Consider the following 22499-nt stretch of genomic DNA (forward strand, 5'->3'; position numbering starts at 1 on the left):
AGTGGAGCAGCCGGGCTTCCAACCAGCACCCATATGGGATGCTGGCACTGCAGGCAAGGGCTTTAACTCTCTGTGCCACAGCACTGGCCCCCTTTCTGTTTGTTTGTTTTGTTTTAGGTGGTAACTGAGGTAGCAGAGTTTAATGACAAGAACACACCTGACAGACTGACAGACCAGGCAGGTGTCTCCGGCGAGAAGTGAGCTTTGCTTTGTTTCTCCCACAAAGAGCTGCCTGAGCACGTGGGTGGGTGAGCGAGGGAGCTTACAGGCAAGGGAGTGCTCAGATAACCTCACAAGCGGGCAGCGGCCTTGGAGGGGAGGGAGCATGCGCACGCTTGCTCTTGGCTGGAGGAGGGCCTTCAGGGCAGCAGGGACAGCAGGTGGTGTGGACAGGTGGACGCGGCCTCACTCGTCACACCCCGGGCAGGGACGTGTGGCCAGGACGGGGGTGGCTGCACGGTGCCTCCGCACATTCATCTACCAAGAGCCAAAGGCAGCTGCCGCAGTGAGGAAGGAGTCACGAGAAGTGCGGGGAAGCTGGGGACAGCAAGTGTGGGCGCCGGTGACAGATGAGGTGTCAGCTGCCTGGCAGACACAGCTGAGGCTGATCAACACACGCCCCTCCCACAAAGTCGGAGGCCCCTGTAGCTCTGCCTGGCGCGGAGGGAGGGCTGTGGGGCTGTCTCTCCATGGAGCAGCTGGCGGGGCGCAGGAAGAAGCCCCAGGAGCTCAGCCCTCCTCCCCACTGGCACCCTGGGGTGCTGGCTCCCCTCGCACCCAAGCAGTCCTCCGCTGCAGTGCCCTGCTCCAAAGGAAACAGCACCCAGTGTGAGCTTTTGTCTTTTTAATAAAAAATAAACTGTCTGTGCCAAGCAGTTTTCTGAATCTCAAAACAAATAGAAGGGGACAGGAGAGAGGTCAAGGGATGACCGAATAAAGGCAAGAACAGGCTCAGATTGGCCCTGCCATTCTCACCCGGGGAGGAAGAGTCACAATCTGCCCCAACGGAAGCAAGAAGGAAGGTGGTCAGACTTCAAGACAGACTTCCTGGGCCTCAGCGGTGCATGGTTGGCGAAGGGAGCAGGCAGGGCAGCTCCCTGCAGAGCCCCAGGGACCCCTGCGCAAGGAGAATGTTGGTGTCCAAGGTGGCAGCTGGGTGCAGAGCGGAGGTTCGCGGAGAGGTGTGGAGATGTTTGGAGTTCATCACCTCCGGGTCCTGCGACCACTGGGTCTCTTAGGGTCTCCTGGAGCAGTGTTTCTAGGTGGCGCCCCCTGGAATGGCCAGGACTGAAAGATCTTCCCCAGGTGCTCCGGGCGTCGTGCAGGTGCAGGTCTGGGGAGCCCCCACGTGCTGGGTGGAAGGGAGTCCCATCAGGAAGGCAGGCTGGGTGCACAGCCCCCTGCGGGTGTTCCTGGCGGCACAGGTGGCAGGAGAAGGTGCTCTTTTGCATTACTCCCATCCTACTGGGGGCTGCCCTGCTCCAGGACCCCCCTCCCCCAGCAGCATGGCCAGGCGCCTGCCCTGTCTCACAGTCTCTGTGCCCAGAGGTTAAGCCACCTCGGGACCCAGGTGATTGTTGTCAGCGTCCACGTCACTGGCAGAGGTCCTTTGTTCCTTGGGGGGCTGCAGGTGCTGTTCCCTGCTCAGGGGGGCCTTCTCCCTGGGGGGCAGCATCTCACAGCCTTGGACTTTGCCCCGAGCCCGAAGCGCCCCCAGCGGGGAGGCGAGGAGGACAATGAGGGCTCCAGACAGCACCAAGGCAAGGAGGATGGTGACGACGAGAAAGTGGGGCCAGTAGGACCGCTGGTCAGCCAGCGCGGCCCTGCCGCTGACCCTGGTCAGCGGCACCTGCACACGCTCCCGGGGAATGCCGGTGAGTTCAGGGTCCAGTGCCAGGGGCTGGTCTTGGCTGTCCACCCAGTAGGAGACCACAGGGTATGAGAAGCCGTTCTCAGTGGCCATGCACTGGTAAAGGCCTCCAACTCCATCCCGGGGCATCAGCAGGAGGGAGCCGTTGTAGACTGTGGAGGGGGTCTCCTGGATGGTGGCTGCGCCGTGACTCCAGTGGTAAGAGGCCAGGGCTGACAGGCGGGGGCAGGGGAGCTCCAGGATGGAGTTGGGGACGGCCAGGACTTCCTTAACTGCAGAGAAAGAACGTGGCAACAGGTGTGCGAGAGGAAGGGAGGAGGAAGACAGGGGACCCAACGCTCACCTCCGGCGCCACTGCAACTCCCCAAATCAATGCTCACCCCTTCTCTGGCTCCAGCCTGAACCCCACACTCACCTCCAGCCCATCTCACTCTAACTCAGCCTCAATCCTGAACGCCAGCTTGGCCCGCAGCTCAAAACTTACCCTTCCTCCCTACAGCCAAGCCCCAAATCCAACCCAACTCTGGGGCTGAGCTCTGGCCCCGCGGGAAGGCCCAGCCCTGCCCAGAAGTCCGTAGGCCCTTTGCTCTCCACCCCCAACCCAGCTCAGTCCCACACTCACTGATCTGTGGGCGGCTCTGGGGCCGGTGGCTCCTGCCCATGGGGCCATTGGTGCAGGCCCACCCTGGGTTCCCTCGCTTCATGTCCTGCTTCCAGGTGTTCCTGAGAGGGCAGGGGAGGCAAACACAGCCCTTGAAACAGACAAAAGTGGGCAGAGGAAGGAAGAAGGGAAGGAAGTGCAGGGGCAAGGGCTGGAGGCTGTGGGTGACCAGCGGGAATAGACCCCAGGACAGCCCACACGGCTGGAGGAGCCCAGCAGTGACTGTGCCAGGAGCTCCCGGAGAGAGGACGGTAGCGGCAAAAGCTGGGCAGGAAGGGACCCGGCCGGCCACCTGCAGCTGCCACCAAGACTGGCACTCACAGGCTCGGGGCGGACAGGAAGCGGCACATTTGGGACTCGAGGTGCCAGGCGCAATGCGGGTCCCTGGCCAGGATACAGTCCACGCAGCTCTCGTAGACACTGCAGTTGGCACGGGGAACCCTCCAGACGCCTGCTGAGGAGCCCACGAACACTGCGTCCTGGGAGACAGAGGCAGAGCATCAGGAAGTCCCAGCAGACAGCCCCCACCCCTGGGTCCCCCAGGCAGCCCCGCCAGAAAGCCAGGTCTCTTCTCACCTGGGCGGGGACCAGCTGCAGGTTGCGAACAGGTTCCTGGCGAGGGAACAACTGGATCTCCTCCACCAGGTGGGCGCTGCTGTCCTCACTCACCACGGCCTTGTGCAGGGCGCCCGTGGCTGTGGGAGACAGAGCTCAGAGCATCTCCCTCCGCCCACACCTCCCCAGCTGGCAGCAGGCCCCGCCCCCGCCGGAAGCGTGTGCCAGACCACTCCTGTCCCTCCGCGCTGTGCCTTGGCGATGGAGCTGTTCTCTTGTGAATGGCCTATAGTCCCTGGCCACTAACCTTCTAACAAACTAGAGCCCTGAAGAAGCCCACGCACAGCTGACACCGCGCCCAGTAACCGGGCTGGAAACAGAGCCTTGAGACGCAGCCCACCGGCCAGACCCCTTTTCTACAGCTCCCCCTGTGCCCTGGACTTCAGCCACTGCTCCCTCCACAACCTCACCTCCTCCTGAGCCCTGCGCCCGGCCACCTCTTCACCACCTCCCTGTCCACTGGATGCTCTAGGTCTTTCCTGCCTGCAGAAAGAGGATCCTGGCCAGACCCCACCCTCCCTGCAGGCACCGCCCCCTCCAGGCGTCTGCTCGCACTTCCTGAAGGTGTCATCTCCACTACCCCATGGGCAGCTCCTCTGAACCACTCACTCTTCACCCCTCTAACGTGGCTTCCCCAAAACCAGCAGCTCTTGCTAAGGCTACCTAAGACCTCCCTGTCTGTGGCCCCCACCCGCCGAGCTCAGAACGGGTGGGTACTGGGCTGAGTTGCTTTCCCACGGGGTTTTCAGAGCCCAACAGGGCACCAGGCACAGAGCAGGTGCTCAGCAGGCATGCGTTGCATGAGTGAATGAATGAATGAGTGAGTGAATGAACTCAGAGGATCTGCTCCTCCCCCAGGGGGCAGCTCCCCCTCTAGTCCTCAGGGGGATGTCCTGAAGCCCTTACTCACCGGTGCCCAGGTACAGGACCAGATGGCTGCGCCCCTCCAGATCCTGGGCCGTCTCCACTGCCAGCTGTGTGTACTCCACACCGGACTTCACCAGCAGGGGCACGCCCACCACTTGTCCATCCATCAGATAGTGGTCCTTGATGAAGGTCAAGGCTTTATCGGAGGAGGGGCCCACAGAGCACTGAAGGGGGAAGCAAGCAGATCAGGCTGGCGTCCCTGCCGGTGCTGGCCATCCTTCCGGGCAGGGAGCTGGCGCTCAGCCTCTGCAGCCGCTGGCTCTGAGCTGCAGCTTCTGCGTGTCTGGGGTCTCCGCCGTGGGGTGGGCACGTTCCCAACACCAGCAGGTGAAACGCACGAGGACACGCAAGGCAGTCAGCACAGGGCTGGGCCGGCGCTGAGTCACTCAGGAGCTGTGAACACTCGGGACGCCCTCCTCCTCTGCACCTGCACCCAGGATGGCTGGCAGCCGGCAGGAGGCACCGTGTGGGCAAGGGCTGCAGTCCCAGGCATAGCCCCGGACCTGGCACACAGTGGGTGCTCAATCAATGCTGGCTGAGTTGATGACTCAATGAAGGCTGTCACGGAAGAAGGAGGTGTAGCCAGCAGTGTTCCTGCTCAGCCTTTGCTGCGTGACTCTGGAGGGTCCTTTCTCCACTGTAGGCCTCCTTTTTTCTCACCCATCAAGTGAGGGGGCTGGACCGGCTGTTCCCTAAAGGCCCTGCCAAGCCGAGCGGGCTGTGGCTCCGGGACACCTGGGTCCCCATCTTCGGTCATGATCCTTGTCCTCTGTCACCCATGGGCTGGGTGCTTCGCCCAATGGCTTCACCTCTCTAAGCCCAAACTTCCCCATCCATAAAGCGAGGCTCAATGCCAAAAGGAACACATGCACCTAATCTCACATCCTCCCAAAGGGAGTTTTTAAAAGGCATAAACCTCCCGGGGTGGGGAGACCAGGAGAGAAGGCAAAAGCATGCACGTGTTTGAGCAGGGGGTGGGGGACATGGAAAGCCTGAAAAATCCTATCATCTGGCCCTGCCAAGGCGAGCGCAGGCAGGATTTGAAGCTCACTCCATCCACAGCAGGCTAATTCTTCACTGGATCATTTTGTGTGGCCGCGAATGATGTCGCAAACGTCCACATGGCCCTCGGCAGAACAAAGGTTCCCCAGCCCTGAACAAACGATGCAGACTTAGAGACAGAGGAGAGGCTCCTCCCGAGGCAGCCCCGGGGGACCTCCCTGAGCACCTGATTCACAAGGAAGAATTCCTAAAGTTTATGAATCAGCGGCTGTGCTACCCCTGGAAGTGGGGCTCGAGGGCAGGCTAAACAAGGATTATTATGGGAAAGTCTAGGCAAGGACACAGATGCCCCCAAGCTCCACACGGCTGGGTGGCTGCCCCCCTCCCCAGCCTGGCCCAAGACTGAGGTTTCTTCCCCACAGAGGGTGAAGCAGGGGGCCTTGGAGGCAGTGGGTTGAAATGCCAAGAGACAGCCAACAAGTGAGACTCTGTCCCCACACCCAACCCTCCTCTGTGGCTCCCACGTCAGGAGCCAGACCAGCACCCTCCAAGCAGGAAATGAGACCAGTCCACCCTCGGTGCAGGCTTGGGGAGCCACGCTGGAGACCACAGAGAGGTGGGCAGATAGCCTCCATGTTCCTTACCTAAGCACACAGCCAGACTACCAGACACACGGGTAAAACCATGAACTTGAGACAAGGAAACAAACAAACAAAACCTTTGAAAAATAACAAACAAAAATTGGGAGGGAACCGTAATGATCTGAGGAGCAGAAAACTGCTGTCACCACTGTGTCCCAAGCAACAAAGCAGCCGTGACACCATCCCAGCACACAGGCGGGCGTCTGGCACAGTGGTAAGGACTCCCACAACCCAGACCACAGTGCCTGGATTCAGGAACCAGCTCTGCTCCAACTTCCTGCTAATGGGCACCCTGAGGAGGTGGCAAGTAATGGCCCATGCAGGTGGCTCCTTGCCACCCCACGTGGGAGACCCAGATGGAGTTTTGGCTCCTGGCTTCAGCCTGGCCCAATTCTGGCCATTGCAAACATTTGGGGACTTGACCCACAGGTGTGAGCTCTATTTCTTTCTCCTTATCTCCCAAATAAATTAAGTAAAAAGGAACAGAATGCTACTAAAGAATAATCCTGAGTCCACAAAAAGAGGGCAGAAGGAAGAGCACATGACCACAACAAACCAAGTTTCATCCCAGACCAGATCTGAAACTGACCAACTCTCCAGAGGCAATCCCTGAACAAGAGACAGGAAGTCCAACAGCTGCACCACAGAAATGCAATCAGCAAGAGCTAGACTCTGGAGAACTCTGGATGGCGAGCCAAACCACAGGAGAAGGGGCCCGCCTGGCACCCGTATTGCAGTGACCATTCGAGTCCCAACTGCTCTGTTTCCGATCCAGTACCTGGGAAGACAGCAGAGGATGGCCCACCCACACGGAGACCCAGATAACTCCCCTGGCTGCTGGCTTCAGCTTGGCCTAGCCCCAGCTGCTGTGGTGATTTGGGGAGTGAACCAGCAGATGGAAGTCCTCTCTCTAACTGTCTTTCAAATAAGTAAATAAAATTTTTAAAAATATCACAGGAGGGGGTCAGGGCTGTGGCATAGTAGGTTAAGCCTCTGCCTGTGGTGCCAGCATCCCCATATGGGTGCCGATTCATATCTTGGCTGCTCCTCTTCCGAGACAGCTCTTTGCTCCTGGGAAGGCAGTAGAAGATGGCCCAAGTCCTTGGGCCCCTGCACCCACGTGGGAGACCCAGAAGAAGCTCCTGGCTCTTGGCTTCGGATCAGCTCAGCTCCAGTCATTGTGGCCATTTGGAGAGTAAACTTGCGGATAGAAGACCTCTCTCTCTGTCTCTCCCTCTCTCTGTCTGTAAATCTACCTCTCAAATAAATTTTTTAAAATATCAATGGATAAAAATAGAAAATGGAAAGGAAACATACAGATTAAAAGAGACTTAGGAGCTGGCGCTGTGGCATAGCAGGTAAAGCTACTGCCTGCAGTGCTGGCATCTCAAATGGGTGCTGCTTCCACTTCCAATCCAGCTCCCTGCTAATGCGCCAGGGAAAGCAGCAGAGGATGGGCCAAGTGCTTGGGCCCCTGCACCCACGCGGGGGACCTGGATGGAGCTCCTGGCTTTGGCCTGGCCCGGCCCTGGCTGTTAAGGTCATTTGGGGAGTGAACCAGCAGATGGAAGATCTTTTTCTCTGTCTCTCCCCTTCTCTCTGTCACTCTGCTTTTCAACTAAACAGAATAAAGCTCTTTTAAAAGAGAAAGAACGTTGAAGGGCCAGCCTGGGAGGCCCTCCCGTCCTCTGGAAGTTGTTTCAGGCTCCCACAGGGCAGGGACTCAGGTCTGTCCTGCCCACTGCCGCAGTCCTGGTGCCGAGAACAGCAGCGCACGTCCTCAAGAAACACATGCTGAATCGGATGAAATCGTTCGGGGAAACTTCTTAGACTGAAAGAAGCAAAGGAGCAAACTGTCCATTCCTAAGTGCCCAGCACAATAAATGAAGAATTTCATCAAAGCACAACCGTGACACTTCAGAACCCCAGGGACAAAGGAAAGGCTTGAAAACATCTAGATTCAAAGGGTCAGGATCAAAACAGCATAGCACTGGCAGCCAGAAGCCAACAGATCAAGCTCTTTAAAACTGGAGGGAAAAGGATTTCTCTTTGAGAGGTACATGCAGCGAGCCACATGATCAAATAGAAAGTAGAATAAAGACAGTTTCAGATATGCAAGGTCGCAAATGTTTTTATCTGCCATGCATTCTTCTCCAAGAATCTATCAAGATCACCTCCACTGAAATGAGATCCTGGGCCGGTGCTGCGGTGCAGCGGGTTAAGCCAGCATCCCATGTGGGCGCTGGTTCAAATCCCTGTTGCCTCACTTCTGATCCAGCTCCCGGCTAATGCACCTGGGAAAGCAATAGAAGATGGCTCAGGTGCTTGGGCCCCTGCACCCACGTGGGAGACCTGGAAGGAGCTCCTGGCTCCCGCCGTTGGATTGGTCCAGCCCTGGCTGTTACAGTCATCTAGTGGATGGAAGATCTCTCTCTCTCTCTCTCTCTCTCTCTCTCTCTCTCTCTCTTCTGACTTTCAAATAAATAAATAAAAATTTTTAAAAACCAAGATCATATTTTTTGAAAAGAGGAAGCCGTGGAACACAAGAAACATGAGTACGTCACAGGCAGGAGGCAGAGGGATTCTCCAGGTGACATGCAAGGGAGATTCCAGACGGCAGCTGCTCCAGATGTGGACGGCGCCAGCCTGGACAGGAGCTGAGACCGTTGGCACAGCAGAGGGGCCTATCTTCAGAAGACACTCAGATAAATCAGCATGAGTTTGAGGTTCAATTAAAGATAAGAGCTTAGGAAACAAAATAAGCAAAAAATAATGAAGATAATTACTAACCCCAGGGAAAAGAGAAATTATGCAAAGAGGTAAAGTAACCATGGCTTACTACCTGGCTCAGCTGCAAATAATCAGAGTTATCATATTGAGATAGATCCAGCCAAGATGCCTGTATAACCACGGCAGGACACCGCTGGAGGGGGCAGCGCTGGATTGGTGAGCCAACTTTAGAAGCCACTGGAACCGGATCTGTGGTGCTTGCTGGTTCCTAGGGTGTAGGCGTCAAGCCATCTATGTCATGTCACCGAACACAAACTTGGGAAGAGATGTGAACAAACAGTGCTTGCCAGCTGCTTCAAGTTGATTCTTTTTTTTTTAAGTTTTATTTATTTATTTGAAAGTTAGAATTAGAGAGAAATAGACAGAAAGAGATCATTCATCCACTGGTTCACTTCCCAGATGGCCGCAACAGCCAGGGCTGAGCTAGGCTGAAGCCAGGAACTCCATCTGGGTCTCCCACAAGGGTGGCAGGGCTCTGAGCACTTGAGGAACCCTCTGCTGCTTTCCCAGGCCATTAGCAGGGAGCTGGTTTGGAAGTGGAGCAGCCGGGACTCGAACAGGTGCCTATATGGGATGCTAGGGTCACAAGCGGAGGGTCTACCTGGTACACCAGAGCACCAGTCCCTCAAGCTGTTCTAACACACCACTGAGTGAGGGTGAGAGCGGGGAAACCAGGTTAAATCCTCACCTTCCAGAATGGGAATTCAGCACTCTCTGAAAGTGGAACGAGGAATAGCAACGAGGGCCAGCGTCGTGGCACAGCCAGTTAAGCTGAGGCCTGTGACAACGGCAACCCCAGGAGAGCCGGTTCAAAGCAGCTCCTCCACTTCCGATCCAACTCCCCGCTGATGTGCCTGGGAAAGCAGTAGTTGACGACTTAAGTGCTTGGGCCCCTGCCACCCTTGTGAGAGACCCGGATGGAAAAGATCAGCTGAAAGGCTGAAGGAGGAGAGGAAGTGGGGATGCTGCTGGTAATCAACTCTGTAGATGTCGGTGATCCTTTAACTCATGTACGTATATGATGGATCAGCAACAAGATGGTGGCATGTGATGTTTTGTTTAAAAAAATTCATAGAGGCCGGCGCCGCGGCTCACTAGGCTAATCCTCCGCTTGCGGCACTGGCACCCCGGGTTCTAGTCCCAGTTGGGGTGCCGGATTCTGTCCCGGTTGCCCCTCTTCCAGGCCAGCTCTCTGCTGTGGCCAGGGAGTGCAGTGGAGGATGGCCCAAGTGCTTGGGCCCTGCACCCCATGGGAGACCAGGAGAAGCACCTGGCTCCTGGCTTCGGATCAGTGTGGTGCGCGGGCCGCAGCATGCCGGCCGCATCGGCCATTGGAGGGTGAACCAACGGCAAGGGAAGACCTTTCTTTCTGTCTCTCTCTCTCTCACTGTCCACTCTGCCTGTCAAAAAAAAAAAAATTCACAGAAACGTGTACCATGAAAAAATTACTCATGGATTTCAATTTTTTTTGCACCAAAATAAATTTATCTTCTTTATGTTTATTTATGTTCTTCTACTTGAAAGACAGACCAACAGAGAGAAAAAGAGAGAGAGGGCTCTTCCATTACTCCCCAAATATCCACAACAGTCAGGGTAAGGCCAGGCTAAAGCCAGGAGCCTGAAACTCCATCCGGGTCTCTCACAAGGGTGGCAGGGGCCAAAGCACTTGAGTCATCACCTACTCCCTCCCAGGATACACTAGCAGGAAGCTGGATTAGAAGCCAAGTAGTCAGGATTCAAACCTGCACTCCAATAGGGGACACAGGCTCCCCAGGCAGCAGCTTAACCCACGGTACCACAAGCTCAGCCCTAAACACAGCTTTAAAACCATCTCCCAAGAACTTTTTGAAGTACCCTCATCTATAAGTCTGGCAAAAGAAAAAAGGTTAATAAGAATGCAGGGGAAGACGCCTAAGACAGTACTTCTGCACTTGACACACATCCATGTCCCCTTAGTGCCTCAGCGATAAACCCTATTATTTGGGGTGCACTTACCCTCGGGGGAAGGCGGCCCTGGCACCTGCTCTGTAAGACGCTATGGGACACCTGCAGAACGTGGGCAGCAGGAGCAGGTGCACGTGTGAGCAGACGGCGGGGAGCGCTGGCACGCGTTGGGTACTTGCTGTGCCATCACGTTTCTGTGGCAGTGTGGGGGCAGTGCTCAGTCTGGGGGTGGTACTTACGCTGCCTGGCCGGGGGGTGATGGAAGGGCCCCGGTACGTAGTCCAGCGTGAAGTTTCTTTGTTCAACTCCTTGTACGTTCCCTTGAAGACCCACTCAATGTCCCTGAGCGAGAAGGCACAAACTGCAGAACTCTTGGTCCCACCGACCTGCCTGGAGACAAGCACAGCGGCTCACTGGCTGTGGTCTCCTCTGCCACACCAGTCAGGACCCCCTCCAAGGCCCTGCCCCGCCCCAGTGGGAAACCCCAGGAGGGCAGGAGTGTGGAGGCTGGGCCACCCCCTGGCTGCCTCTCCTTCTCCTTGCTGCGTGGATTACGGAGAGCCACGGAGTTTCCCTAATTCTCGTGCAGGGCCTGGCTCGAGGCCTATCTTGGGATCTGAAGTGTGATTATCCTTAATGAGACTTGATTGGGGCACAGGTCCTGGGGCGGCTCTGCCTGCCCAGCCTGGCGGGGCCGTGCTCACGGGAGGGGCAGTGTACCCACCCCCAGGCTGGCTCCACAGGAGGCCCTTCTCCTTGGGGGTCCCTTGGCCTCAGAGAACCCACCGGTGCCTGCCTACCAGACCAGCTCTACCTCCTGAGCCCTGCTCTGTGGAGACCGATTTGCTCTCGCCCTTCGTGAACCCGACTATTGCACACACCAGGTGCTCAGGTCTGGAGCCTGTGGCTCTCTGACCCCACGTAGACCAGACACCTTCAGTAAGGCACAGTCAGCAGGAACTAAAGGACTGTGTGGTACCTTGGGCAAGTCAGTTAACTCTTTCCAGTCTAGCAAGCAATGATCGCGTTTTTATCTTACCACACTGATGGTATTTTCCCTCTTTGCCCTGGCCCTTAGGCAGCTCAGGTGGCTGGCATACAAATATAACACATCCTATAAGAAGCATTTGCAATGCACTGACCCCACCCCTGACTTTTCGTGTTCTCCCTTTATTCCCATTGCCGGCTCTGCTTGTTGACTTTGAAGCTTGCCTCTCCTAAACTGCCTCCCTTTCTTTTCGGAACCAGGCAGGACATACGCTAGTCCGACACCCTCAGAGCTGTCTTTGTCCCATGAACACGAAGGACTTGAGTCCAATTCCTGGGAGGTAGCGACGACCAAACGCTTTCTGATTGGAAACGCAGGTATACGCTCGCTCGGCCGCAGCGATCCTGCACCAGGGCTTCCTGGGGCCGCAGACCCCGAGTCCAGGCCCCCACTCTCCGGCCCGGCTGCTCACCACTGGGAGGTGAAAACTGCGAGGACGCGGGCTGCGGCGGGAGGGTCGGCGGGCAGCAGGACCGCGTGGCGGATGATGTTGAAGGGCAGCTGCCCGGGCTGGGCGCACAACAGCTGGGCCTTCAGGAAGGTGGTCCACTTCTTCTGAAGCAGTTTTTCGCCGCCGACGTCGTTCTGCCCACGGGAGGGGGCGGAGTCAAGGGCAGCCCCGCCCCCCGGGGAGGGGGACGCAGTCCTGCCAATGCCGCCAGCCCACAGGCTCTCCCGCCGCCCAGCTCTGGCCAGCCCCACTGAGCCGCAATGCACACCTTGCAGACTTGAGCCACCCGGGAGGTGTGCAGCTTCTCGAAGAAGTCAAACTCACTGGCTGTCTCCTCGAAGAAGAAGTAGACGACCTGAGTGGACGGGATGGCAGCCACGAAGGAGGCATCCGCTGCAGGCAGGGGGCAGCGGACCGGTTAGAGACCTGCAGGCCCGGGGCTCCCCTCGGGGAAAACCAAGACACAGGCTGCCTCGGCCCCCACAGCTCCAGGTGGGTTGGTGATGGGCGTGCAAGGGCGGGTGGGACTTGGGCTTCTTCCCTGCTGTCCCCCCTCTCCGGCCCCCACGAGGAATGTGTGTTCCTCAACAGTTGAGTGAGTCACAGCAAATCTCAGCAAATCTCGGGGCCAGGTGTCCAGGGCTCAGGGGAGGGGCCAGGCCGTGCTGGCCTGGGGCCGGGTGCTTACAGTGCAGCCAGCAGAGGAAGGTGTCTGTCTTGAGGACCGGCTGGGATCCCAGGGTGCGCATCAGGACAGGCTGATTGCCCAGGAAGTTGTTCATGGTGCCCGAATAGAGCGTGCCATCTAGGAGAGGGGCGGGCAGGAGGGCGTCTCAGCAGGTGGAGGCCTGCCTAGGACCAGCCCCCTTCATTCCTTCTGCACACCCCCACGCGGGGCACCCTGCTAAGGGCCTCGTTCTCCCTCTGAAACCGTCCCTGTCCCCTTCCTTGCAGCAGTCTGAGCAGGAGCTGGTGGCTGGGTGCCGCATCGCCCTCTGAGCTTGTGCTTGGAGGCTGCGGGCCTCCCTTTGTGTGTCCCCGGGCCTTCCAGAGACTCTGCCACCTCCCATGACCCACAGGGTGCCCTGGAGGATGGGCATCGTGGGGCGGATCCGGAAGCCTGACACTCACCCACCAAAACAGCGGTGTGCTTGTGGGCGGGGCTGAAGGGGCTCTGGCCTTTCCCCTCCACGACCTTGTCCTCAGAGATGGGCAGCAGGAAGGAGTCTTGGAGTTCCTGGAGGGGGGTAGAGGCTGGGGGCCCAGAACGCCAGGGTCTCACCTCTGGGAAGTGAGGGGCAGAGGGAGGAGGGAAAGGGACGGCGAGGGCACCTGGTCTGGGGCCAGGAAGCTCTCGGGAGTCCCTGAGTTTGGGTCCCCAGGGACCAGAGTTCCCTGAGCCGCAGAGGATGGGCTGGGGTAGATGTACGCGGCAGTGCTGGGCGCCATCACTCACAAGGAAGGTGCAGGCGGGGCTGAAGGCGAAGGTGCCGCAGGCATAGAGGTGGGTATCATTCAAAGAGACCAGGACGCGGATGAAGTTGAAACACTGTGTCTGGGAGAGACAGGGAACTCAGGCCAACAGGCCACTCGCCCCAAACTCCTGGGCGCCCAGAGCTTCCCCCATCACTTCCTAGTGGGGAGAAGCCCAGAGCAGTGCTGGGTAGTCCCTGCCATCTACACAATGCCACCTGGGGATCACCACGCATGCAAGTGCCCAACCTGAGGGCAGTGGGTGATGGCCTGGGCCTGCCCAGAGCCCCCAGACCCGCCTCCACTCACCTCGACTACCTCCCTGTTGGGCGTCTTACGGGCGCACTCACTCTTCTTCCCGTCGCTGGCTGGCCAGTGAATCTGGAGTGGAGAATTGAAAAGGAGAGGGGAAGGGAAAGGAGGCTGTGCCAGGTTCCCGCTGAGCCCCGCCAGCCCCTTCCCCGCCCAGGCTGTGAACCCCAGACAGCCTGGTGACCCCAGGACAGGCTGCGGGGCAGCGGTGAAAACAGCGTATTCTGATGGTCCCGAGGCCCATTGGGACACAGCTCCTAAGGGATCCGACAGAACTGGCTTTGGATCTAGGCTTAGCCACTCCGAGACTCAGCTAGGCTGCAGGCATGAGCACCTCCCCTCACGCACCGCAGCGGTTTTCACACGGCACATTTGCGGGGGAGGTAGCTAGAGACCTGGGTCCCGGGGTCACACCTTCGAGAAGCTACTGTTTCTGCCAGCGCCCAGTGTGCAGGTGGCCAACGACCCCAGGGGAAGGGACACGAACGCTGCAGCGGATGGGCGCTGCCAGCTCTGTCCCTCTCCCTGTCTCCCTCACATGGCCCTGCTGGCAGGGCAGGGTTAACACCGTGGCTTCTGTACTTTCTACCAGTGGGTGGATAGCGGGTTATTGGTGCCCTTTGACTCCGTGTTTATCTCCTAGGTCAATGATTCCTTATCAGCTGTTGGCCATTCCCAGTACTCAACCACGGAACAGTGAGGCAGCTCGGGTACCTCCTGCCTGTTCCATTGTCGAGTTCCAGGCACCAAGAATCACTGATGGTGACTCCTTGGAGGCCACAGCGCTGGGCTGCTGTTCGCACACAGGCAGCCCAGGCACAGGGCGGCAGCTGGCCCCCTCCCTCGCGCCGGTCTCCTCACCATGTTCTTCAGCCTTGGGACTTCTGGGTCCTGGATATTCAAGGCCAGAATGGCCTCTCGGGCCCCGACGTACAGAGTGCCTCCATCTCCACTCAAAAGCAGAGTGTCAAAATCCTGGAGGCCCTTTTGGTGGAAGAAGCCAAGCGCCCTGCGTCTGTCCCCTGTTGAGAGGTGGTGAGAAGGAGACAGTGATAAGGAGTTGGTGGGCAGGTGGCAGATTCCTGAGATGGGGGGAAGTGGGGCCAGGGTAGGTGACGGCCCAGGGAACGTTGCAACGGTGCTGCACTAGACAAGGACCTCTCGGGCCCCGCTGGCAGGATGGGCGGGGGGATCCACAGGCTGAGAGACAGACAGGAAGGTGTTGGCAGCCGCAAGCAGGAAAGCTAAAAGCAGACAACGGCTATGTGTCACGGCGGCTGTGGGTTTCAGGGTCCTCTGACCACCCCCGGCCCCACCTCCACTTCCTTCCCCTCTCTCATCGCAGGAAATTTCCACCACCCGAGCCACCATGAGCAGAAAGGCAGCGTCTTCTTCCAGGGGACCCTGTAGCCAGGGAGGTGAGCCTCTGCATCCCCCAGGCATGGGGCGGCGGCCGGGGTGGGAGGAGCTCCTCGGCTCAGCCCTCGCTGGCACGCTGGCTGGCGCTTCGGCCACCTGTTAGCTCGTTAGGCGCAGGGAATCTTAGGGCCAAAGGAGGAGCTGGGAATAAGGAGCAGAAGGTGCTGGAAGGGCTGGCCTCTCCACCAATGGCTGACCTGCATTGTCCAGGCTGGCTGGTGTGACAGTCCCTGCTGTGCCCAAGGGACCCTGCTCTCCAGCTCCAACTCCTTCCTGCTTCCCCCCCAACCCCTGCCCAAGCTGTAGGCGAGAGGACCAGCCGCCAACAGCCTTGGAAAAAACCCAGCCAAGTGCCCACATGCTCCGGGGCCCACACCCCAGCAGGGCCATCCTGAGTGCCCACTCCTGGAGCCCACGGTGCTGGCCGTGCAACGGCCCGACGTGATCTGCGTGGTTGGCAAAGGCCTGGCTTGCCCGGAGTTCCCATGGCCACTGTAGGCTTTGGGGCACCTGGGGGTGTGAAAGCAGTTAGGGGTTTGAGCTGCTCAGCTTGGTGACAGTGACACTGAAGGAGAGAAAGAAAAGTCACCAGCTTTGGAGAACTCGAGGGTGCCGTGCCCCTGGATCCCTGGTCCCTTGCTTCCAGCTCCCTCTTAAGACAGTCTCCTCTGGGTTTGAGTTTCTGCTCTTGACCTCTCTCTCTCTCTCTGCATCTCTGTTTCCCCCTCACTCAGGTTCCCTCCCCCAACCCATGTGGCCATCGCCACACCTCCTGGCCATGGGCCACTGACCTGCCTGGTACTTGACCCTGGGAATGGGCCCCTGGCCGCCACTCCCCGCCGTCGTCATTGTCGTCGTCGTGGACAGGAGCAGTTGGAAGAGGAAAAGGCCCAGGAGGCTGCAGGGGGCCGGGCCCGGGGCCGGGAGGGCCATGTTCAGCCAGAGGCCGTCAGCTGATGGTTCTGAGAAACCAAGCGCAGGGCATTTTCTGAGCACACAGTTCTTACCACATCTCGCTGGGCGGCCAATTGGAGAACCTCAGGCAGCAGAAGTGTGTGCTGGGGTGGGGCGGGGGGAGCGCCAGGGGAGGGGACAGTTCCCTCTCTGCGAGGGCTTGCAGAGTGTCACTTCCATTCCCCTGGCCGCCGCCAGCCTGACTTTCCCCGGTGTCCTCTGGACCACAGCTGCTGCTCTGTCTCTACCGGAACTTCTCTGTTGGTGCCCTCCTTCCCTTCCCTATGGCCTCCTGTGGCCCAGAGCCCAGACCGTGGCCCCGACCCCCTGCAAAGGTCGTCCTGGGCAGGGGCGTCCTGGGGAGCAGCTTCCTGTCCTCCAAGCATCACTCCTGTCACTCTCCCACCTGCTGGCACCTGGCACTTCATGCTCCCCCCACCCAGGCAACCCAGGAGGGCCGGCCGGGCCTGGGGCAGCCTGCTCTGTGGGTTCTCTCTGCCCCTGAGCAGCTCAGGGTCTCTGACACTTGGGCCTGCCGGTGCCTCTTCCTCCAGGGAGGCCACAGGAGTTCCTCCAGCATTTCCGGGGCAGTGCCTGTGCCAGGGTGGCCGGCTGGCTCCCCAGGCTGCACACTCTTTCCCCAAGACCACCAACACCAAGCCACCCGCCTCACCTCACCTACCCTGAGCCGGCAACCGTGGGAAATCCTGGTGTCCAGGCTTCGGGGCAGGGGTGCCATCCAAGAACAAGAAGGAGGGGGTTCCCAGGCCCCAGGGGCAGGGGACAGAAGGCTCAGCCTGGCTGGAATGGGAGTGCGGCCCTCCAGGTGCCCATCGCGCCCGAGCCGGCACTGGGAGCTCTGGGCCAGGGAAACCAGAATTTCCACCTCTCGAGTTGTGACAGATCCTGGCTTGGGCGGAAGTCGGTGGATTGGGAGGGGAAAACAAAACGAGGCTCACCCGCCTCCCAGCAGACGGCACACCTCTTCCTCCCGCCCTCCCCTCGCCCCAGTCTATCCAGAAAGCCCGGGCCCTCTGTCCTGTCCCACCCAGACTCGCTGTGCATTCTCTTGCTCAAGACCAGGGACATGACATCGTCTTTCACTTTCCTCTTTTCACTTGACGCAAGGTGGGGTCTCTCCACTCCTACCTACTGGGAATTCCCTGTGGTGGTCTAACCTTCAAACCTCCTACTTTCAGCAGGGCCATAATCTTAAAAAAAAAAAAAAAAAAAAAAAAAGGAACGGTCACATTTGGTTCTTCTCCATAACTTTGCAGAGGAAGTCCCTCCTGTAGTCTAACCCTCAGGACTCTTGGAGTGGCCTCAGGCAGGGGGGAATCCTAGGAAACTTCTCATCTGAGTGCATGCCTCCTGGAATCCACTCCTGGGGCACCCGGCCTCCTCCCCCCGGCTGGTTGGTGGCTGCTCCTTCCTCCCCAAAGGCTCCAGGGGAAGCCTCATAACGCAGGGTTAATGAGGCATCGGGGCCCCGGGCTCCAGGCCCTGTAAAGTGGGTGGTGTCGGCCTACTCAGCGGGGCCAACTGACTGGGTGCTGCAGAGCACAGACCTCCCAGGGCTGGCTCGACCCCATCCTCCCCACGCTCACTCCATCCAGCAGAAAGTGCTTCCTATGCCATGACCTCCAGCCCCCCACCCCCCGCCCCAGCCCCAGCCACCAAGGCCAATGGGCACAGCCCAGCTACTCCTTGGAAGAATCCCAGTCCCAGCTCCTTCCTTCTTGCCCTCTGTTCCCATTCCCCGGGGACTGGTGTCTCAGACAGAGCCCTCCTGGCAACAGTGGGGGGTAGCGGGTGTGGGGTAAGCTGTCCCCAGACCCTCCTGGAGGGCTCTGAGAAGCAAGAGACCCCGCCTTCTGGGACTCCCCAGCCCCCAGCTCAGATCTGGGAGCCGCCCTGGCCCAGTCTCTCGGCGCGAACAGATTGACTTCTCTGATCACAGGGAGGGTTCCTGATAGGGGAAGGGAGGCGTCCCAGCCTCGGCTGCCAGCCTCTTGGAACGGACTCAAGGCCCTGCTCCCAGTTCCTCCTCCTGAGCCCCGGAATTCTCCCCACCTCCCAGCGTCCTCGCCCCCGGCCCCTCCAGCCAGCAGGATTAGCCCATCCTTTCAGGCTTAGTGGTGCCAACAACTCTGGCAGGTAGGCACCACCACAGGCCCATTTTACAGATAAGGAAAGTGAAGTCCGTGGGAGGTTCCACAGTGAGAAGCCACATTGAATGCAGATCTGCCTGGGCCAATCCTTCAGTCTCCAAAGTCCTACCTCTCGCTCTAGTCCAGGGAACTCAGCTCTGAGCCACTGGGATGGAGAATCATGGAGGGGGCAGGCTCTGTCTCCTCTAGACTGGGAAATAATACCTCCCTGACTCCTGAGCCAGGGGGAACAGAAACCTCCCTGCAGAAAGGCCGAGGGATGTGATCCCGCCTCACAGGGTCTGCTGGTCAAGTTCTCCAGAAAAGCCACGTGGGGAGGAAGGGCACCTGCCCCCGCTGTGTGCCCCTGGCGGGGTGGGGGGGTGGGGGTGCGGCGCCTCCGGACTCAGATCCAGAGCCTCACTGCCGTCTCCTCCTCAGAGCTGGCGCAGCCCACAGCCCGGGGCTGGCTTCACAGGTGCGTGACCTGTGCCTCACCCAAGCCCACGCTCGCTTCGCCGCTCTGCTGTGGCCCTCTTGTAAGGCTGAGTAATTTGAAAACGAGGTGCCCTGCATTTTCATTTCTGCACTGGGCCCCACAGCGTCCAGGAAGTCGGGAGCTGGCAGGGTCCACCGCCTCCCTGGCTGTACAAATGAGGAAACCAAGGCCAAGGAAGGGAAGAGCCTTGGCTGGGGTTGGCAGTAGGTCAGGTGGGGGGCAGGGGCGGAGGGCTCAGATGGCCGGGGACCACGCCATCCTATAGTCCCAGTCCGGGGGTTCCCCAGCCGGTTTCCTCCCAGGCCCTGGAGCCTGGGGACTCCCGATGACAGAGCCCCGGCTTCAACCTCCCTCTGCCACACTCCAGCTCTCCCCACCACCACCACCGACACTGCCGACACTGCCCACCGGGACCCCGTGGAGCAGTAGCCTGGCCTTGCCCCAGCGGAGAGCTGTGGGTGTCAGGGTGCAGGTGGGAGGCCAGGCAGAGCGGTTGCCTCCCACCTCTACCCCCACGCTTCCTCGCCACCTCCACCAACCCCAGGGCGCAGCTCGCCCCAGCCCCTGCAGAGCCGGGATGCCTCGCTGAGGGACTGGAGCAGGAAGAAGCCACTCGGGGGCTTCAGCGATGACCTGGCAGCTCCAGCTTCCCCTCCGCCGCCTCCTCCCGTGTGCAGCCTCAGGGCAGCCTGGGGAAGAGCCCAGTCTGGGGAGCCTCGCCTGCTGGCTCCCCCTCCGCAGCCCCGCCAGCCCTGCCCCTCTGCTGCCCTCTTTTTAGGAGCACGAGCAAGCGGAACCCACTTGCATGTAGGCAGTGCCTACTGTGTGCAGGCACCAGGGCTGCCCCAAGCCTTGCACACCCCCCAGTTTCTCCCGCCTCCGCTGGGCGCCAATCTTCCTGCCTCCCGCCCAGCCCGAGCCCCTCTCACCCCTTACCCAGTGGCTCCTCGGCCCCCTCCTGTAGTCTGACTGGTGCGGGAAGGCTGCGCTGAGTACCGCACACAATGGCCTGACCCCTCTGCCTGCCCCCTCCTCGGGGCACAGCCCGCGCCAGACAATGGCCCGCCCCCTCCCTTCAGAACTGTCTGTCAGCCCTCGCTCCCTTACCTGCAGCTCGGGGACAGGACGCGGCCACTGCCGCAGCTCTGATGCACTCCCCCTGGAGTGCCTGGTGTGCCGGTCTCCCAGTGCCTCCGTCCCTGCCACACCCCCACCCCCATCCCCAACCCCATCCCGCCTCACTGGTCCTTCGTCACCATGGCGACCGCATCTCTAAGTGGGAGGGACTAGAATCTCCCCATATTCTTCCTCCTCCTCTTCCTCCCCCTCCCCGTGCCCCGCTGTGCCCCACCTTCTGTGGCTCCAGGGTCCACATGTGTGGAGGGCGAGGGGCTCCGGCTGTGGGGAGGTCCCCGCTCAGCTCCCCTGCAGGCGAGCCCCGCCGTGCAGATGTTCCCCCAGCTGCGTTCACAGAGCCAGCTGGGGCCGACCGCCCTGGGCGGCCACTTTGCCCGCCTTTCCCTCTTCCCTGGAATTTGTGCTTCTGTAGGAGAGACACACCTGCATGCCACGCTGGCCCCGTGCAAATGAACACATAAAGGTCTGTGAAAGCAAACCAGGCACGGGGTCTCCATCAGGAAGCCCGAGAGGCCCTCTTTGATTAAAATCACCGTGACTTCCAGGCGAGGGGTTCACGGCCAGGTTCAGGTTCAGGTCCTGCCTTCTCTTCCTAAGCCACCTAACACGGTGGCTCCTCCAGAACCTTCTTTCACTAACACCCCCTGAGACCTACTGGCAGGGAAAGGTTTGTGCTGTGAGAGGAGGGACTGAGGGCAGACGTCAGAAAGGACTTTCCGAAAGTCAAGACCAGCTAAAGCGAGAAGCAAGACTGCACTGGCTTCTTCCTCTGGGCAGGAGGAGAGGCAGGCGGTGCTTGGGCAGGAACTCTGGAGCTGGGACTTGCGTCCTTCTGCAGCCCTGGTCCTAAGCAGCCCGATCACGAGAGCACCCTTCCGTCCCTGCTGGGCCTCGACTCCTTCCTGTAAAGTGAGGAGTCGAGAGACACCTCCTCCAGGCTGGCCTCCCTCAGCTTCCAGGGGAAGAGAGAAAGGCCCCATGCGGGAAGGAGCAACGGCCTGGCTCCCGGGCCTGGCTACCTGTGAGTTGCTGTGTGATCCCAGGCAGGGCGCTTGCCCTCTCTGACTAGCAAAGGCAAGACACTGGCTTCTCAGACTACCTGGGAGCAGCTCGGCTCCTCTGCAGACTTGCTAGTATTTTTAGGGAGACGGAAGTGAGGGCGCTGGTGCTGGCCCAGGGAAGAGGCCTTTGTAGGCCAGTTCTGGTTCCCTTTTAGGTCCAGGTTGGGGTGGTGGGAGAGCATTTCCCCCTGGGGAGGGGCGAGGGGGGCAAGGCCTGTGCGAAAGCAGAAGTGGACTCAGAAGGGTGGCCGCCACCCCCATCCCCACGCGGGTTCCTGACACCCCATCCTCGCGGCCCCTGAGCTCCTGGGGCTCGGGACTCACAGGGCATCGGTCTGCTCAGGCTCCTCTCCCCGAGACTGGGACAGAGCGGGGCAGGGGTGGGGGGTTGGGGGGAGACTATTTGGCACCCAGATGGCAGCGTCTAGAGGGAACTGAACTTGCCCCGGGAGGAAGAAGGTTGAACCGCAGAAGATTGCACCCCATGCCCCGGGGGGTGTCCCTGCATCCCCGCCTCCCCCTAACACTGTGTCCCTTTAGGGGAATGGGGCCCAGGCCGTATGGCAGAATCGGAGGAGGTCACACTTGGAAAGTAATGCAAGGGAATGGAGGCGCTCTCAGCTCTGCCCTGGCTCCGCTTCAGTCCAAGCCGCCAGCCAGGCCTCAGCGGCCTTTCCTGGCCGTGACATTGGAAGTCAACTTACAGAAGGGAGCTAAGTTGTCCCGGTGAGACAGCAGGGTAAGCCCCAGGTGGTGGCCTTGGCCGCAGCTAGAAACTTGCTGTGGTGGCCTGGCCACCTCTCCCCTTTCCAGTTCTCTGGGGTGGAGCAGCAGGGGGCCTGCCTGCAGCAGGCGGTGCCCAGCACTGCTTTCCCTCGCCTCAGTTTCCCCACCAGACACCTGCGGACACCTGCGGATTGGCCCCACCAGATCCCTGACGCGGCTCGTCCCCCAGCTTGAGGCTGGAGACCACCCCCACTCGTTCGCCGCCAATGCTGGCAGACGTAGCCCACGTCCACACGGACCCAGGAATCTGGGGTCCCACCCTCCACCCCACCCCAGGGATCGCGGCCCCACTCCGCCACCACCTTCCAGCCTTACCCCCAGCCCAGCAGTGGCGAGACCCTAACCCAGGCGTCCAGGGCTTCCGCAGAGTCTGCAGCGGGCAGGGGGCGGAGCAGGGGCGGGCATGAGAAGGGAGGGGTGGGGGCCCTGACTGCCCCCTCCAGTGCCCCAGTTCCCAGGCAGTTCTTAAAGGGACCAGGAAGAATTAGCCGGAGGCAGCTTAAGAAGGTGAGCATGGAGCACACAGGAGGTGGTGGAGAGAGGATTGGTTTTGCCAGGGGCGGGTGAGCCAGTGGGGGGCCGACACCCACCCACGTGCCTGCCTGGTCTTCCCCTCGTCCCTTGAGCCAGGAAGGCTGGCCACCAGCTTCTGACGACCAGCTCCTCAGATCCGGACCCCCCATTCCCCTTGGGCCCATGCCCACCTCCTCCCCTCCCCCATATTCCTGCCACCCCCGTCTCCGGTGAGAGCTGCCAGCT

General features: G+C 59.9%; 1 protein-coding gene across 3 annotated transcripts; it reads right to left on the reverse strand.

Moving 5' to 3' along the window:
• Nucleotides 1-829: 829 nt before the first annotated feature.
• Nucleotides 830-22175, reverse strand: SEMA4A (semaphorin 4A). Of its 3 annotated transcripts, none has more exons than XM_008264322.4 (15): nt 22056-22175; nt 15945-16115; nt 14596-14756; nt 13732-13803; nt 13406-13504; nt 13081-13186; nt 12638-12754; nt 12218-12342; nt 11911-12083; nt 10690-10840; nt 4057-4237; nt 3108-3226; nt 2853-3010; nt 2493-2593; nt 830-2142 (listed from the first exon to the last, which is right to left on the reverse strand). In XM_008264322.4, exons 2-15 carry the CDS (start codon nt 16084-16086, stop codon nt 1550-1552), a joined length of 2298 nt encoding a protein of 765 aa, XP_008262544.1. In that variant the 5' UTR covers nt 16087-16115; nt 22056-22175; the 3' UTR covers nt 830-1549. The 3 variants fall into 3 exon arrangements, with proteins under 3 accessions (XP_008262544.1, XP_008262543.1, XP_008262546.1); XM_008264321.4 differs by lacking the exon at nt 22056-22175 and adding an exon at nt 19864-19955; XM_008264324.4 differs by lacking the exon at nt 22056-22175 and adding an exon at nt 16790-17013.
• Nucleotides 22176-22499: the final 324 nt, after the last annotated feature.

Source organism: Oryctolagus cuniculus, chromosome 7 (assembly GCF_964237555.1).
Source record: "Oryctolagus cuniculus chromosome 7, mOryCun1.1, whole genome shotgun sequence".
Lineage (NCBI taxonomy): Eukaryota > Metazoa > Chordata > Mammalia > Lagomorpha > Leporidae > Oryctolagus > Oryctolagus cuniculus.

Coding starts and splice junctions, on each gene's coding strand:
- SEMA4A (XM_008264322.4), bottom strand. CDS start 16,086: ATGGCCCTCCCGGCCCCGGGCCCGGCCCCCTGCAGCCTCCTGGGCCTT. Junction 13,804..14,595: donor TCCCAAGGCTGAAGAACATG/GTGAGGAGACCG, acceptor TCTCCACTCCAG/ATTCACTGGCCAGCCAGCGA. Junction 3,227..4,056: donor GGTCCTGTACCTGGGCACCG/GTGAGTAAGGGC, acceptor TGTCTCCCACAG/CCACGGGCGCCCTGCACAAG.